At 51.0% G+C, this 17,500-nt stretch overlaps 2 protein-coding genes across 2 annotated transcripts in view; one reads left to right on the top strand and one right to left on the bottom strand.

Moving 5' to 3' along the window:
- The window catches only part of cbarpb (CACN subunit beta associated regulatory protein b), a gene marked incomplete at both ends in the record, with an annotated part of 16,656 nt that extends 9,230 nt beyond the window's left edge, over positions 1-7,426 (top strand). Inside the window, 6 exons of the mRNA XM_080536029.1 lie at positions 842-1,013; positions 1,446-1,619; positions 2,661-2,910; positions 4,730-4,946; positions 5,746-7,025; positions 7,239-7,426. Of these exons, the coding sequence (XP_080392155.1) occupies positions 842-1,013; positions 1,446-1,619; positions 2,661-2,910; positions 4,730-4,946; positions 5,746-7,025; positions 7,239-7,426 (2,281 nt within the window). The remainder of the gene's footprint in view (positions 1-841; positions 1,014-1,445; positions 1,620-2,660; positions 2,911-4,729; positions 4,947-5,745; positions 7,026-7,238) is intronic.
- Positions 7,427-13,498: 6,072 nt separating this feature from the next.
- The window catches only part of LOC308162966 (serine/threonine-protein kinase STK11-like), a 23,652-nt gene continuing 19,650 nt past the window's right edge, over positions 13,499-17,500 (bottom strand). The window contains exons 9-10 of the mRNA XM_080537116.1: positions 16,440-16,758; positions 13,499-13,624 (exon numbers count right to left, since the gene is read on the bottom strand). Of these exons, the coding sequence (XP_080393242.1) occupies positions 16,496-16,758 (263 nt within the window). The 3' untranslated portion in view covers positions 13,499-13,624; positions 16,440-16,495. The remainder of the gene's footprint in view (positions 13,625-16,439; positions 16,759-17,500) is intronic.

Here is a 17,500-nt window from a genome sequence, read left to right on the forward strand (position 1 = left end):
AACAGAAAACAAACAAAGCAAAACTGAAACATTGACTAGGGTGCCAACGGCCTTGGTGAATAGATGTGTTTTAAGGGCTAATTTGAAGGAGTCCAGGGTAGGGGGGCGTTGCGGATCACTATGGGGAGGGAGTTCCAGAGAGTAGGTGCGGCCACGCTGAAGGCTCTGTCCCCAAAGGTCCGTAGGTTGGTGCGGGGGGTGGATAGCAGGCCCATGTCTGCGGAGGTTCGCAGGTTCCGGGAAGGGGTGTGTTGGGAGAGGAGGTCAGTTAGGTACTGGGGGGGGCGCAGGCGTGGAGGGATTTGTAGGTGAGGAGGAGGATTTTGTATGTGATGCATGGAACATGGAATAAGGTCTGAAACAGCTCCACCAGCCCGCCCTGCTGTACAACACAGGAGCTCTGCAGGCCCAGAGTGGGTTGGAGAACCCTGCAAAGTACACTGTCAAAAAAATACTGTTAAAGTACCATTGTGTTACCACCTACTCTCTGAACGAAGCTCTCTCTGAAGTATCTCTCGTGGTTTCACCTGAGATACACTCTCTGTACGAAGCTCTTTCTGAAGCATCTCGTAAGTTTAGAATGATAAGGTTCTATCTCCGTTTAGGGCAGTTCAGAGTTATTGAGCGTCAAAGTTTTTACATTCCATTATGTTTTGTGAGATGGAACCTTTGTATTTTATTAATTACTAACTCAAAAATGTCAACATTAAAAAAAAATAACACCACACAGGCATTAATAAACACCTAATGGATCAGATTATGTAAAAAACTGAATCTTGACAAAAATGGAGATGGAACCTTATAATTCTAACGTCACAATCTGTCGTGGTTTTCCCCTCAGGTACACTCTGACGGAGGGAGACTTCCACCACCTGAAGAACGCGCGCCTCACCCACCTCCACATCCCCACCCCGGCCCTGAAGATAGTCACCATCCACGAGTGCGAGTCGTCGGAGAACAGCATCGCCATGGCGACCCGCCCCGTCGCCAAGTCGGCTCTCTCCATCTTCCAGGTGACAGCGCCCGGTGGTAGCGAGTAGCGGGTAGCGACTTGCAAGCGACGTGCTATTAGCGAGCGAGGCATCGTTAGTCATGACCGGACCAATTAGCTCATCAATCACTGAGGGGTGCTGAGAAATGTATCAACAGCCACCCGATACGATACAGCCCAATGGATCATTCTGGCCCCTCATCTCAATGGGCTATAAGCATTGATTTGACATTAGCTGAGGTTTCTCCATCATTGGGACTGGACTAACTATGCCTCTTAGAGTCCTGATATACTGTACTGGATGAGTCAGTGTGTGTGTGTGTGTGTGTGTGTGTGTGTGTGTGCTGCTGTATCCTAATGATGTGTGTGTGTGTGTGTGTGTGTGTGTGTGTGTGTGTGTGTGTGCTGTATCCTAATGATGTGTGTGTGTGTGTGTGTGTGTGTGTGTGTGTAGCCGGCGTTGTTCCCCCTGCGCCCCCTGCGCCCCCTGCCCCAGACGGCGTTGACCAGCCTGAGTGTCAGCCCCAGCTCCGCCCTCCCCGGGGACGCCCTCAACTCTGTGGTGGACACCAGCTTCACTGAGATTCCTCTACTAGCCCCCGGGCCCAAGGAACCCATCACCAGCTCTGTAAGTCCTTACCTACCAACCAACCCATCTATTCATCTTAGAATATACCCCCTCGAAAACGAGATAGCATATCGTGACGTTTTATAAGGTTTGTCAAAATGTCAAAATTTAGTTTTTTACATAATCGGATCCATTAGGTGTTTATTAATGCCTGTGTTGTGTTATTTTAGTTACCGTAGTAATTAATAAAATACAAAGGTTCCATCTCACAAAACATAACGGAATGTAAAAACTTTGACACTCAATATCTCTGAACTACCCTAAACGGAGATAGAACCGTATAATTCTAAGCTCACGATTATCTCAAGGGGTTATTCCTAATAAAGCAATTTCTTATATATACGTCATACATATAATCAGATCAATTGAATCCTATGTCATCCTACTTCCTGCTCTGACAGTGGCGATTAGTCAATAAGGAAATTCATTATTATTATTATGATTGAATTGTTAGACTTCAATGTATATTTTATTAAATGTTGATGTATAGCCTGAAAACCAGGGGATGCAGCTAGCTAGCCGCTAATCAGATGCTACGTGGCCGTGACATGTCAGAGTCAGGAGGAACTGACAGCAGCACCGCAGATGTAGGACTGTAGTAGAGAACGCAGCAGCACGCAGGCAGGCATGACTGAACAAGCCAAGCCAAGAGGTCAGCTTGGAGCCTCCAAATTGTGCTAGGATTGAGGCTGCACTGCCCAGACAGGGAGGCAGACCCCCAGGGTCTGTCTGTCTGTCTGTCTCTCTGCCTGTCTGCCTACCTGCCTGTCTGTCTCTCTGCCTGCCTGTCCATCTGCCTGAACTTCGACAGTAGTAGAGGTTGAAACTACTGCTAGGCTGATAGGTAAACAAGTGGGGCAGCCTTGTCAGTGGAGATGACATACACAGCTCCTCACAGACCTCTCCCTCTCTCTCTCTCTCTCTCTCTCTCTCTCTCTCTCTCTCTCTCTCTCTCTCTCTCTCTCTCTCTCTCTCTCTCTCTCCCTCTCTCTCCCTCTGTCTCTCTCTCACTTTCCCTCCCTCCCTCCCTCCCTCCTTCAGATCGAGGTGATGGGCGCAGGCAGCCCGTGGAACGGGGGTTCCAGCCCTGGGCGCGTGAGCGTCAGCGAGGCGACGGGAGGGGGGGTGTCCCCGGGGGGTGTGGCGGGCGTGGGCGTGGGGCAGGGCCCCGTGCTGCAGTTCTTCACCAAGCTGCGCCGCCACGCCAGCCTGGAGGGGGCCAGCCCCTACTTCAAGATCAAGAAGTGGAAGCTAGACAGCAGCCAGAGGGCCTCCAGCCTGGACACCAGAGGTAGGGTCTCTCTCTGTCTCTCTCTCTCTCTCTCTCTCTCTGTTTCTGTTTCTGTCTCTCTCTCTCTCTCTCTCTCTCTGTTTCTGTCTGGGGCAGCTGTGGCGCAGGAGGTAGAGTCGCCGTCTAATGATCACAAGGTTCGAGCCCCGGCTGGCCACATGTGGAAGTGTCCTTGGGCAAGACACTGAACCCCAAAAATTGCTCCCAGTGAGCGGGCCGGCGCCTTGCATGGCAGCTTGCCGCCATTGGTGTGTGTGTGAATGGGTGAATGAGAGGCCGTTGTAAAGCGCTTTGGAGCAGCAAAGAAAGGCGCTATATAAATGCAGTCCATTTACCATTTGACCATTTAACGGATCCTTAGGGAGAGATCTCTCTCTCTCTGTCGCTCTGTGTTCCATTCGTAGGGTCTGACTTTTCTCAGCTTTTTATCCTGCTTTCGAATGTTCATTCTCTCTATATATATATTTATTTGTTTTTCTTCCTTTTTTTGATGACTTAATTCCCTTATGGTCAACAAACAACCCTGTGAGGTTCCAAGGTTCCAGCGACCCCACTGAGAGAATTGTCTATTCGCTGCCAGGACTTGGACACACACACACACACACACACACACACACACACACACACACACGCATATGCACACATACACATATACACACACGCTTATGCACACACGCACACACACACACACACACACGCACACACACACACACACACACACACACACACACACACACACACACACACACAGTACAGGGCTCACAAAGAGCTCACACTCTGACAGATGGCTCAGTGACGCAGGGTCCTCCTCTTCCTAATCATTCTTCGCTTCCCTGTAGCGCTCCTCAAACACCCCCTCTTTCCTCTCTCCTCTCCCCCCCCTGTCCTCCTCCCTCTCTCCTCATCCCCCTCTCCTCCCTCTCTCCCTACCCCCCATCCTTAGGGACCCACATAGCACACAGAGGCCCTAAGCCCCCCCCCCCTCACATCCCTAAGCCTGATGGGAGGTCTTACATGACATTATTGTGACGTCCTTCATGAATGATAATGTCCCTTTAAGCCCTCTCCTCTCAGCCTGGGTAATACACGAAGGCTACAGAGCTACAGTGTCACTAGTCATTTCCCTACGTAGAGTATACTGTATGTGTCCAATTCTATAGCATGGTGCGGTTTTATGTGACATCGATATCATTGATTTTGCATTAGAAGCGTCAACATTGTTAGCCCACACTTAATATCTGCCAATGATTTGGTGGTTATGAGTAATCCCTCGACTGAATGACCCTAATGTGTCTATGTCCTGCTTTTATGAGTGGTACTGATGTAAATGGACCGTGCTTATATGGCGCCTTATTCCAAATAAGCGCTTTACAACGGCCTCTCGTTCACCCATGCATGCACCCGTTCACACACACATTCACACACACGTTCACGACACCGACGGCGGGCTCGTCGGGAGCAATTTGGGGTTCAGTGTCTTGCCTGAGAACACCTCGACATGTGGCCAGCCGGGGATCGAACCGCCGACCATGTCATAATAATAATAATAATAATAATAATAATAATGCATTTTATTTGTATTGCACTTTTAATTCAAAAAGAATCTCAGAGAGCTAACAACTGTAAAAACACAAGCTAAAACAAAAACAACCTAAAAACATAATAAGTTAAAAACAAAACAACCTAAAAACATAATAAGTTAAAAACATAGTAAAAAACAAACAAAATAAATCACAAGAATGAACACAGGTTCAGCAGTCAAAGGCCTTTTTTGTCATGTCTGACCGCCGTCTCCCCCCCCCCCCTCCGGTGTCGTTAGGCTCCCCCAAGAGGAGGCAGTTCCAGAGGCAGCGGGCGGCCAGCGAGAGCATGGACCAGGAGGACAGTAGCGACGACGCCCACCACCGCATGGACCTCATCCAGTACATCGCCCGCACCCAGGACGTCACCTACTGCCCCGGCCGGGCCCCGGGCCCCCGCCTCCTGCCCCCCCCCTCCTCCTCCACACCGCCTCCACCACCACCCTCCCTCGGCAGGTATCTTTAATTCCCTCGCCATTCATCCAGCCACACCCGCCGCTTTCACCGCCCCCTCCACCCCTCATGGCTAAGCTAGCTAGCTAGCGAGTGAGTCAGCTGTACTGTAGCCTAGGCCCACTCCGGGTGGGTGAGGGTAACGAGCCAGCCAATCCATTCCATCGCTGACGCAGGATGTTGATGTCATGATGTCATGTTCCCAGGAGGGTCACCCTGACCTCTCTTAGTTTAAAGCTGTCTGACACGGAGCTATGAAGAGGCAGTCTTAATATCACCACTTTTACCAAACACTTTTTGTGTAGAACTATTTATTTCCCTCTATCCCACCAAAGTACATCACTGTATTGATGTACTTTGGTCAAATTTATGTTCTGTCTCCCACTGATTATATTGGCGCAGGTTTTTGGGAGATATTCCCATAAATACCAGATGTTGCCTCGGATAAAATGTTAATTCTTTGACATTTCCATCTACTAATAACACAACTTCATAGTAACTCATCACTTTAAAGTCATATTTCATGTGGGACCCTGAGTGGGGTGTACTAAAAAGTTATTATTATTATATTATTATTACTGTTCACTGAGTTCACTGAGTTTGTAGGAAACATGCAGCGACCATAGCAGCTCATGGAAATCACTCAGCGTATCGTAAACATAAACTCATATTTCAGTGTGTGTGTCATGAGGACGTTCCGTGACACTGACATTTGTTCTTTGTGTGTGTGTGTGTGTGTGTGTGTGTGTGTGTGTGCGTGTGTGTGTGTGTGTGTGTGTGTGTGTACGTCTGTGTGCTCCAGGTTAGAGGTTGAGGTGGTGGTGGAGCCCAGCTGCAGCAGAGGACCAGGGGTGATCGGCCTCTCCCCGGACCCCCAGGACGAGGCGCCGTCGAGCCTGGGCTACCGCCGGGAGAGCGTGGAAACCCCCCCCCCTCCCCGGCGGGAGAGCTCGGACCCCCAGGCCCTGTACCGAGACATCTGGACCCTCCGCGCCTCCCTGGAGCAGTGCGTCTCCTCGGACCACAGCAGCAACGACAAGGACTCGGTGCGCAGTGACGCCGACAGCGTGTGTTCCCTAGGGGGGGGGGGGCGGGAAGGGAGGGGGATGGGGGAGCTGCCCAGCTACCCCTCCCAGGACATCGGGGACGAGCCCGAGGGGGACGCGGGGGGTCCGGACCTTCCTCCGGACCCCCCGGCCCCCGCGGACGAAGGGCTGGCGGCGGGGGTGAGGGGGGGGGAGAAAGGCAGGAAGAAGCAGGACAGCGTGGAGTCGGAGAGGGGGGGGGGCAGTCAGTCAGACGGGGAGTCGGGGAACCGCAAGCTGCTCCAGATGGACAGCGGCTACGCCTCCATCGAGGCTCCGATGTCGCGCGCCCCCGAGGACCTGAGGCTGTTCGGCCTGGGCAGCAGCAACGGCGGGGGGGGTAAGGACAGGACGGCCCTGGAGAGGCGGCACTACTTCACCAGCGCCGGGCGCACGGACACGGTGGGCGAGAGCTTCGAGGACTCCCGCCTCTTCGAGGAGGAGGACCCGGAAGCAACGACGCTGCTAGAGGGGGCCGTCGGTGGGGTCGCCGCGGAGACGGCCGGCGCCGCCGCCTCGGGGCCCCTGGGCTGGTCGCCGTACGGACAGATGTTCACGCCGTGCGAGGCCGCGCAGCACCCTCCGCGCCACCCCCACCCTCACCCTCACCCTCACCCCCACCAGCCGCTGCACCGGCGCGACTACAGCATCGACGAGAAGACGGACGCGCTGTTCCACGAGTTCCTCCGCCACGACCCGCAGTTCGACCAGCATCAGGAGTCGCCGCTGCACCGCAAGCAACACCGCAGCTCCCGCGTCCACCTGCGCAAGCAGTGGCAGCGGCACAAGCAGTACAGCGACCCCGGCGTGCGCTACTACCACCACTCCTTCGAGAGGCAGCGGACCCCCCTGCGCCGGGGCGACAGCGTCAACTACCCGCTGGACACGGGCTACCACAGCACGCTGCCGCGCATCGTCAGCGCCCCCGACGAGGAGGCGGCCGCCAGCGAGGGGCTCCCCAGCGCTCCCGAGACCCCCAAGATGGAGGGGAGGGGAGGCAGGGGAGGGGAGGCGAAGGCGGAGGCGGAGGAGGAGGGGGACAGGAGGAAGGACTGCCCGGGCAGCGGCTGTGGAGAGAGAGGGGTCCCGGAGAGAGAGGGGAGCGCCACCACCACCCTTGACCCCCTGGAGGACACCAGGCAGGCCGGACCCCCCCCCGACGAGCGCTCCTCCTCCTCCTCACCCCCCCCCGCCCAGCCATCTCACACAGGCTACAGCCGCCCGCCACCACAGAGCATCACAGCGGAGCTGGCGGACAAGCTGACCGGCTTGTCGGAGACCCTGGAGGAGAGGCTGTACACGGGCCTGCGCAGGACCACGGACACGGGGGGGGAGCGGGCGGCGGAGTGCGTGGTGGTCACGGTCACCCGCGCCTCCCCGGGCCACAGCCCAGTGTAGCAGGGTTCCCACATCCAGCCCTCTCTCTCTCTCTCTCTCTCTCTCTCCACTCTCTGGCCTGGCAGTCTTCTTTGTGTTTTTATTGAAGTCTATCAGTCTAAAAATGTGGCGGCTGTATCTGTTTGAGTTGAGCTGGTTCCTCCAGACGCATTAGCTAATCCTAGACCACGGTTCTGGTTTACGCTGGACACATCTTAAGCCTAATCCTAGACTAAAATGCTTCCATCTTCAGCGGAAGGTTTCTGTTGAAAATGTGACGTCATCCTAGGACTAGGCTTAATCTGTGGGGTTAAGACTAGGGCTAGTCCAAGACTAGGCTTAATCTGTGGGGTTAAGACTAGGGCAAGTCCAAGACTAGGCTTAATCTGTGTGTGGGGGAAAGCGGCCCCCATGAGTCTAAACCAGTCGATCGCGAAGAACGAACCCTCCCCAGATTATGACTGTATCTACCTGATTGTCTCACACTGCTGTTGTTCCCTCTCTCCTATGAGAGGAAGGAGGATGTTTAGAGCCAGCATGCCTCTGATCCACTGTGATACCAGGTGCTAGCTAGACTTAGCTATTAAAGCTATTAGCTATTAGCTATTCAACGTTACGGTAGGGATCTTTAAATGTTCAATCTGGAGACAGAGTTGACCTGGGCTGTAGGCTAGGTTTGTCCTGACCTGACGAAATATCAGAGTACTTAGTATTTATTTATTCATGTTTTTCCGATACTATATATCTGGGTCAGGATGGTTATGGTTTATCTCTGGTCATCAAAACCCCCATGTGTACCATGGACTATAAATGTGACATTTACTGTATTTGTTTCACTCATGATAAACTCGCTAGCTAAGATAATACCTAGGATTGAAACGGTGTGTGACTTAGAAGATTCCAGATTCAGAATCTGGAATGTGATGTCATAATACAGAATCTGTGGTACAAAGCGTAAACGGAGCATATGGACACAGATTTGGCACATTCTTACATATTTATAATACTGTGTTTGTTTCTCACGCACACTACTGTCATGTCCGTCCTAAATCAGAGCATATTATCATCCATCAAGTGTCCTTGTCACTCAAATGTGTCTGGGTTGGGGGGTCTATTTAAAAGAGCTTTGAAAAGAGCTTTCCGGAAATCGGATCGTTTAGCTGCTTAGACATGTTTGTTCAATGTCATTGTAATTTATTGATCACTTTATTTCGATATGTGTTTTTTGGGGGGTTTTGGATTACTTCCTGCTTGTGACAATGAAAAGTAATATTTAAGAGGCCATGCTTGAAGCAGCTTAAATGTGCCAAAAACACCTTGTCTGTAAAATCGAGGGGGTTGAGGGATCTCAAAAGTTCCACTTGATAACTCCGTTTGGAAGTGGAACCCAGCTCTGATCTGTGATCTATGACGTCGGTCCCTAGGCCAAAATGTGAGCATCCACATTTTGATGATGTTAGGGATTCTTGGCTGTAGGGCTTTAATACTCTCTTTAATGGGTTTAAATGGAACTGAAATGCCCTCGCAGACCGTTTGTGTTGATTTAATTTCTTTATAAGAAAAGCATGCTTTCTTGTGCATGGAGTCCCATAAACAAGCTTCATTTGTTCGCTCCACATTCTTTTAAATTTCCTTTCCCCCCCCCCCCCCTCTTCCTCCTGTGAACACTGACAAACGCAGAGCGGAGATGCTCTAACCCTCTGGGCCGAGGACGGCTGCACTTCCTGGCCACATTAACCGAACCAGAACAAAGATGCTATTTGTAGCAAATTTCCCACATTTTCTCTCTCCTCTTAGCTTCTTCCTCTCTGGGACATTGCAGCCCAAATGCTGCCCATTTAAGATCCAAGAGCAACGTTATCAGATTATGTCTATTGGGCACAAAAAAGCAAGGCAAAGGAAAGACATGGCCCCGTTAAAGAATTACCTAGGAATCTATTTTGCACTTATTATAGCTGCAGCGTGACTGGGAGCGGAGTGGGTTCTGTCTCCAGATCCTCTGCAGCAGCAGCAGCAGCAGCGTTGGCTCTGCTGACCCAGTTCTGCTCGTGAATTCTAGAACCCTCAGAGGGGTTCTTATTATTTATTCTTCTCCCGCGTTCCGAGGAACCGACTGCAGAAGTTTGCGTTAGTGATTCTGAATATTCATTTGAAAAAGAGAGGGTAGTCCTCCTTTATCTCGTTCTCTCTCTAGACTAGTCCCTTGTTTGGAACACAAGAAATACAGTGAATTCGAAAGGGCCAGTGTAGGAGTGTGTGTTTGTGTGTGTATGTATGGGGGGGGGGGGCATCAAATGTTTCCTTTTCTAGTAAGACGGTCTCTTAGCCTAGCAGAGTGGACCGGAGACAGACAGACAGAATGCGTGCTGCTCATTAGGCCATCAGTGAGCCAGATGAAAGGGTAGAGAGAGAGCCTAAATGGTCTCATTGTAGAGAGGCTAGTGATATCCCTCTCTCTCTCTCTCCTCCACTCGGCCGCCCTCACGTCAGACGCCATACACACTGCACCATTCTATCACCATGGCAAACACACACACACACACACACAGGGATCCGCCACTCCTTGTCTCAGCACCATTTTGTGTAATTACCAGGTGCCTTTTTACGAAGGTGTTCAAACGTAATCAAGGAGATCGTCCCCCGAAGCGCGCCCTCTCACCTCGGTAACCGAAGGGAACAAGCTCCAGAATGCCTTTCTGACGTTAGCGATTACTCAGCAGATTCCTCTGGCCCCCCGGTTAGAGAGAGGGATGAGGGATGTAGTGAATCATTTCTGCTGATGAACAGGCTTTCGCCTCTGTGTGTAAGAGTTTAAGAATAAGAGAGAGAGAGAGGGGGTATGACACAGTAACACCGACGTAATGATAAACGATTGGTGGGGTGAACAAAATGAGTACATTTGTACAAAGATGATACTTTGTGGTGTTATGGTACAAGCACAATGTTGCAGGAGCTAGAGAAGTCTATGTGTCTTTTATTAGGTGTAGACGTAACTAAGGGGACACTGTGGTGAAAGACGTTTTGTATACTAACAAAGTAGCCTGTCCAATGCATTGATGCATTACTGTGCATAGGTTTGCATGAGAAATTAACCGTTTTAGTACATATCTTCATGTTTTTCAGAATAACTGTACCAAATAAAAATAATTCCATGGTCAACGCTCTTCGTCTGAGGCAGAACATAGAAATATTAAATTAAAGCATTGGTACTTCTAGAGGTTTTGTATTTTATGGAATCTACCTTTGTTTAGGAGTCATGCTATATTATAAACTGATGAGATTTTGTGAGATTTATTTCCATCAAGAAGATGAAGAAAGAAAAAAAAAGATACAATCTATTTCTGTATTCCTGCTTGTTAGTTAACTGCTGAATTTCAAATTAAAAAGTAAAAAAAAAAAAAGTAGAGCTTTCTAAACAACTTTGCCTTTGTTGATCCATATCTTGAGCCTTGAGGGACCAAACAGTTTAAAACAGTTATTTTTGGGTTGTTTTCCAATCAGTCAATAAATGAATGAAGCATTAACAAGTGTTGTCCCTCATTTCAACCTTTTAATTGTACGCAGGGAGGAAGAGGAGGGTGATGATGAAGATGCTGCTGCGACATCACTTCCTTTTCCTCTCTTCTTCATCACACTCTTCTATGTGTGCAGATTTCCAAATGATGACTGATAAATGGGATCCTTGAGATGACCCTACCCATACCTTTAACTGTTTTAAGGGTTTCAACAATGGAGTGACCGAGTCGGCGGTCTCAAGGAACCCAGTTAGTATTTAGCTCCAAATGACCGCCTGTCTGGGAACTCTGTGTACATCTCAAATGAATAGTGTGTAAGCAAATGTGTCAAAAAGATGTCAAAAATATCACCTAGTCCTAGTGAGTGACTAGGTGCTAGTGCTAAATGTGAGGTGGATCTATTTCAATCTTGTTGAAGCCTATATGATCCTATGATATCCAAGGGCCCAGTATTTCAAAACTTTCATTTCATTTTTGCTATCTAGGACAAAAAAATTAAGAATAATAATTCAGCACATGCTGTGCCACTATACCCTCCAGGTGGGGAGACCTGAGAGTCTCACTCTTCTAGCCTTCTGCTCGTAACTCGGAGGATGTTTGATATTCACCACCGCCAGTCCCATGAATTAACCATGACTCCACAGTGATTAGGATTCTCAATCCATCGGCAGGCGGAGAGAAAGTAGGGCAGCTGCCACCGGAGGAACGACATACGACATCATCGCCTGTGACCCAAACACGCCAGGGTTCCCTCCGATTCCCCCGATGACTCATACGGTATCACCAACACCATTAAAACAAGCCAGAGGTGCAGATGTTTGTTTACCTACGGATCTTTGGGGACAGAGCCTTCAGCGTGGCCGCACTTACTCTCTGGGACTCCCTCCCCATAGTGATCCGCAACGCCCCCCACCCTGGACTCCTTCAAATTAGCCCTCAAAACACATCTGTTCTCCAAGGCCTTTGGCCCCTAGTCAATGTTTCGGTTTTGCTTTGTTTGTTTTCTGTTTTGTCTGTCTGATCATTTCCCTTAGAATTGTAAAGCGTACAGCTATAGAAATTAAGATTATTATTATTATTATTCACCACCTTATGGAGAATGAACATTGAGCAAAACCTCTCCTTTCTTTTTTTTGGAGTGGGGCAGTCCCACTCATATTTTTTTATTATTTATTGATAGATACAGTGAAGATTTAGACAGGAAGGATGGGTGAGAGAGAGAGGAGGGATGACATGCAGGATATGTCCCCGGCCGGAATCGAACCGGGGACCCTGCGGTTACGTGGTCAACGCTTAACCCGCTACGCCACCTAAGCGCCCCCACCTCTCCTTTCTTTGACCTTGGATATGACCAATAATGATCATCTCTCCCATAGATGCAGCATGATGCAAGTAAGGGAACTAGTTCTGGTCTATTTGAAGATGGCTGCTTCAGGAAAGGACAGCCCAGCCCAGATCCACACAGCTCCCCAAGCCCTGCTCCGCTAAAAACAAGCCGGCGACAGCAGGAGCCACAAACATCACCTTATCAAAGTCTACTCCCGTCACCAACGACGACACACCCCGCCCCATACACCAATCAGAATAGCACATCAAAGCCACGGTGAGGCGTATCTGGAGCAGAGGAAGGGGGGGAGTCTGTAGAGAGACGGGGTAGCAGACGGGTGGAAGAAGCAAACGCAGTTGTTTTATTACAGAATCAGCAGTGGAAAAACAAATGCCTTTCGTCAACACGACTGCTTAAAACATCAGTGAAATGTCACACAGAATAGCTTGTTGGATCGACAGAGAGAGAGAGAGAGAGGAGTGAAATCCTGAAACGCTACTCTAGGCTGGTTGAATTGATTTAACGCCCGACACAGTTACAAACATAGAGAAAATACACACACACTACACACACCTGGTGAGATCAAGGGGGTGCATTTAATATAAATAATAACTTAAAACATATGGTGGGGGGGGCGGGGGGCACACAACAAAACAAAATCCAAGACACAAAAAATCAAAAAACCAAGCCCCAAAAGACATTCTCGAATGGATATGCTCGTATGCTCGGCGGTCAGCAGTTCCCTTTCTAGCACGTCATCATGCCGTCTATTCAACGACTTTATCATTGATCATTTATTATGACCGTTACAAATATTGTAGTTCATATTGAAATGATCCTGCGTCATTCAACACGCGTCACAACGTGAGCTTAACGATGAGTAACTGGAGGATAGACAGTGGCGTAGTCTAAAACGAGCTACATTCTTACATACAGTGCGAGAAAAAGAGAGGGGCTCTTTTGAGTTTGAGAGTCCCGCGCTGCGTCCCAATCGTCTGTCCACGCGTCCTCCCTTCCTCGCCCCCGGCCCCCGCACCCCCTTCCCAGTTTCCTCCTCTTAAGATATTCTCCTCTGACGCTTTTCCGGAGAAGGAAGCGAGGAAGAGAGGACAGACTGATTGGGAGGCAGGTCTTAGTAGTGTGAGAGTACGTAGCGGAGAGGGGGGGATATAGTGTCGTCTTCTTCGTCGACCTCTTTCGGGTTACTCGCTCATGCTCGACTCTTGCGTCGTCGTCACGTCGGTCTTCCGGTAAAGATCGAGTGAAACCGGCGTAGTGCACGTTGCATGTCCTGCTATTGCATCCCTTTGGACGAGTCTGTCAAAAACATTCATCTCCCCGCCGCTGGCCGTCAGGAAGCGTGAGAGGAACACAATCCTGCGGAGGGAATCCAAACAGAAACCGTCAGTCGACAACACACAACTCACAAGCCGCCGTCTTAGCGACAGCAAACACAGTCATTGTGGGTGTTATCTGTACTAGACTAGTCTATAGGGGGGACATATGGGTCCAATATGGGTTTAGCAATTTCCGGGTCCAAATAAAGAATTCCCCGCACCAGAGTACCAGCGTACTAAAGCGGTAGAATGACAGTTCAATCGTTTTTTGGACTCGGATCTATTCATACAACAAGGGACACAGCACTTTCCTGTTTTTCCCATATTGTCAGCGTCTTTGAGCCTCGGAAAAGCGCTATACAAATATAATGAATTATTATTATTACTGCGGCATTTCGAAGAGAGCGCCTCAGCCAACGTTGGACCCGGAAAACACGTCACGACTTAACAACCGAATAGGATCGGTGCATCTCCAGAAGTGACCTTTCCTGAGACCTGTCACCCCCTAAGGCCATCCCCTGTGTGTTAGCTCAGGGGGTTAACTCGGTCTTGATGTCTGCGTAGGAGCAGTGTGTGTCTGTTCCGTCTCCAGCCCTTCCACTCCCAGCTGTCTCTGTCTGTCTGTCTGTCTGTCTGCCTGTCTGCCTGTCTGTCTGTCTGTCTGTCTATCTGTCTGTCTGTCTGTCTGTCTGTCTATCTGTCTGTCAACCTGCAGGAACAGGAGTCTGCAGGAAGCGGAAAACAGCCGGACTTTAGGAAACAACACTATCCGGCTCCAGTCCAGTCAACCCAGCATGCCTGTTAGTCACTCTGGACAAATTAATAGAGATAGGATGCTGCCCTCCTGCTCTGCCCCCTATCCCTCACTCCTCACTCCCGCCTCCACAGCTCTCTCTCACACTCACACACACACACACACCGACACACACGCACACACACACACACACACACACACACGCATTGTTATTCTAGGCTGTCTCCGAGATGATGTGTAGGAGGGCTATTCCCCCCTCTCTCCTCCCCCTCCGCCCACACAAAACGCACTCCCCGACTCTCTCCTGATTGCCTTTCAACAGAGCGGGTTCCAGGCATGAGGAGAATGCGTGGGAGATGCCTGTGATGACTCATAGAGGATGCCGCAGCCGCTCGGCTTCGCTATTAGATGGCTATTCCATCCCCTGGCAGATAATCTCTCTGTAGCTGAATCACTTCACCAGAATCAACCGATAGATACTAAAATGATGTAACCCGTATCAGTCACAGGCGGTTATTTTACATAGGTGAAGGCATTTTGTTCATAAAAAAAACATTGTAGGACTGTTTAAAAAATATCATTGATTTGAACCCAGTGCAAACTGCAAACGCACTAATAGAAAAGCCTATTTTTCGTGTGTGTATATAGAGAGCATTATCATAATGTTGGACTTGAACTACTGTATGTATGTCGAAGTACCGAGGAAACGCTATCAGAGCCGAGCGGCGGGTGTGTCGGAACGTGCCACAACTATAAGTACGGCGTGACGCCATCATGTGATCCCTCGGTCTCCTTCAGGAAGAGGAACGCTCCACGTGAGGCATGGGGAGCATGTTAAAGAGGCTCAGCTGCTACTCATGAGTCATAGAGAGAGAGAGAGAGAGAGAGAGAGAGAGAGAGAGAGAGGAGGGGGAGGGGGGGGGGGGCGGGGGGTCCACATGAATGGCCTGAAAAAGCAGGGTGTGAGAGACGGGAAGAAAAAAAGGAAAAACAGGGGGAGACGGCGGAGAGAAAGAGGGAGAGAGAGAGAAAAAAAACCTAGAAAGCTGATTATTCTGCTGCTTCCTCCCACGCAGTCCGCCCACACGCCTGCTCTCCTCCTCTCCTCATCCTCCTCTCCTCATCCTCCTCTCCTCCTCCTCTCCTCATCCTCCTCTCCTCATCCTCCTCATCCTCCTCATCCTCCTCTCCTCATCCTCCTCCTCCTCTCCTCATCCTCCTCTTCTCGAGCCAGAGCATCACGGCTCCTCTCCAACAGCCTGCCTCCCGAGTGGCCAGGGCTGCATCACCAAGCTCTCTCTCTCTCTCTCTCTCCCCCATCCTCCCTCCCTCTCCCATAGACTAGAACCAGGGTACCAGCAGTTCTCTCTCCCTCCCTCTCTCCCTCCCTCCCTCTCTCCCCCTCTCTCTCTCCCTCTCTCTCTCCCTCTCTCTCCCTCCCTCTCTCTCCCCCTCTCCCTCCCATCCTCCAATCCTCCCTCCCATCCTCTCTCCCTCTCCCTCTCTCCCATCCTCCCTCCCTCCCTCCCATCCTCCCATCCTCCCTCCCTCCCTCCCATCCTCCCTCCCTCCCTCCCATCCTCCCATCCTCCCATCCTCCCTCCCTCTCCCTCTCCCTCTCTCCCCCCCTCTCCCTCCCATCCTCCCATCCTCCCTCCCTCCCTCCCATCCTCCCTCCCTCCCTCCCATCCTCCCATCCTCCCTCCCTCTCCCATAGAGACTAGAACCAGATTACCAGCAGTTCTCCTGTTGGCTAATAATATACTCATACTTGCTTTTAGGCTTTCGGTTGTTTATCTTTAGAGAGAGGACAAGGGAATCAGAACCACACACACACACACACACACACACACACACACACACACACACACACACACACACACGTATCAGGCATAACTACACCACACCTGAGCTTGTTGTTGCATTGCGTTTCTGGGACATACCTCGTACGCTCGATCAATAGGGGGATTATATGAAGAAATCATTAGAGATCCCACAACCTACCCAGCGGTGAGTCATTACAATCTAGGAGTCAAACATGCATTGAGGTCACTGAGAGATTTTTCTCAGGTGATTTTTTTTCTCAGGTGATTTTTCTCACCTGTCTGTGAATGTGCTCCGCGGTGGGGGGGGGCGGGGCCCCGGAGGCGGGGGGGGTCACTGCTGTTTGCAGGTGGACAGCCTGCGGATGCGGCTGTAGGTGGAGGCGCCCACGCCTTTACGGGAGGGGTTGGAGGAGGAGCTGGAGAGGCGCTCCGATCTGGACCTGGTCCTGCCGTGTGGCGGGCGATCCGTCTCCGTCTCCGTTCCGTTCACGCACAGGCTCCTGAGCCCCAGGCCCGGTCCTGGTACGGGCCCCGGCCCCGGCCCTAACCTGCCCTGGTGTCCGTTCTGCTCCAGCCCGACCTCCTGCACCCGCCCTGGGGGATGAGACAGACAGGAGCAGAGGGAGGGAGGGGGGTCATGAGAGAGTCAGGTCAGCAGATTCAACCAGAGCTCCAGAACCCTCTGGGTAGAGGCTGGACGTTGGCACAGGTCTAGGATCAACTTCCACACAGTCTTGTAAATGTCATGTTAACGTCAATCTCGTTATCATTTAGATTCATTAGGTTCATTGTAGGTTGAAGTTAGACATTTAATTGACATCAGTGTCGTGGTAACCTCATCCTATTCCACTCCACCTACTGTTAGCTATCAGGTCAGAGTGACCAGGGGAAGGAGGGAGGAGAGAGAAGGGAGGAGAGAGAAGGGAGGGGGGGAGAAGGGAGGGGGGAGAAGGGATGGGGGAGAAGGGAGGGGGAGAAGGGAGGGAGGAGAAGGGAGGAGAGAGAAGGAGGGGGGAGAAGGGAGGGGGGAGAAGGGAGGGGGAGAGAAGGGAAGAGAGAGAAGGGAGGAGAGAGAAGGGAGAGGGGAGAAGGGATGAGAGAGAAGGGAGAGGGGAGAAGGGATGAGGAGAGAAGGGAGGAGAGAGAAGGGAGGGGGGAGAAGGGAGGAGAGAGAGGGGAGGAGAGAGAAGGGAGGGGGGAGTAGGGATGAGAGAGAAGGGAGAGGGGAGTAGGGAGGGGGGAGAAGGGATGAGAGAGAAGGGAGGAGAGAGAAGGGAGGGGGGAGAAGGGAGGAGAGAGAGGGGAGGAGAGAGAAGGGAGGGGGGAGTAGGGAGAG

The sequence above is a fragment of the Nansenia antarctica genome (genome assembly GCF_963989245.1).
Source record: "Nansenia antarctica genome assembly, chromosome: 7".
NCBI classification, from domain to species: Eukaryota; Metazoa; Chordata; class Actinopteri; order Argentiniformes; family Microstomatidae; genus Nansenia; species Nansenia antarctica.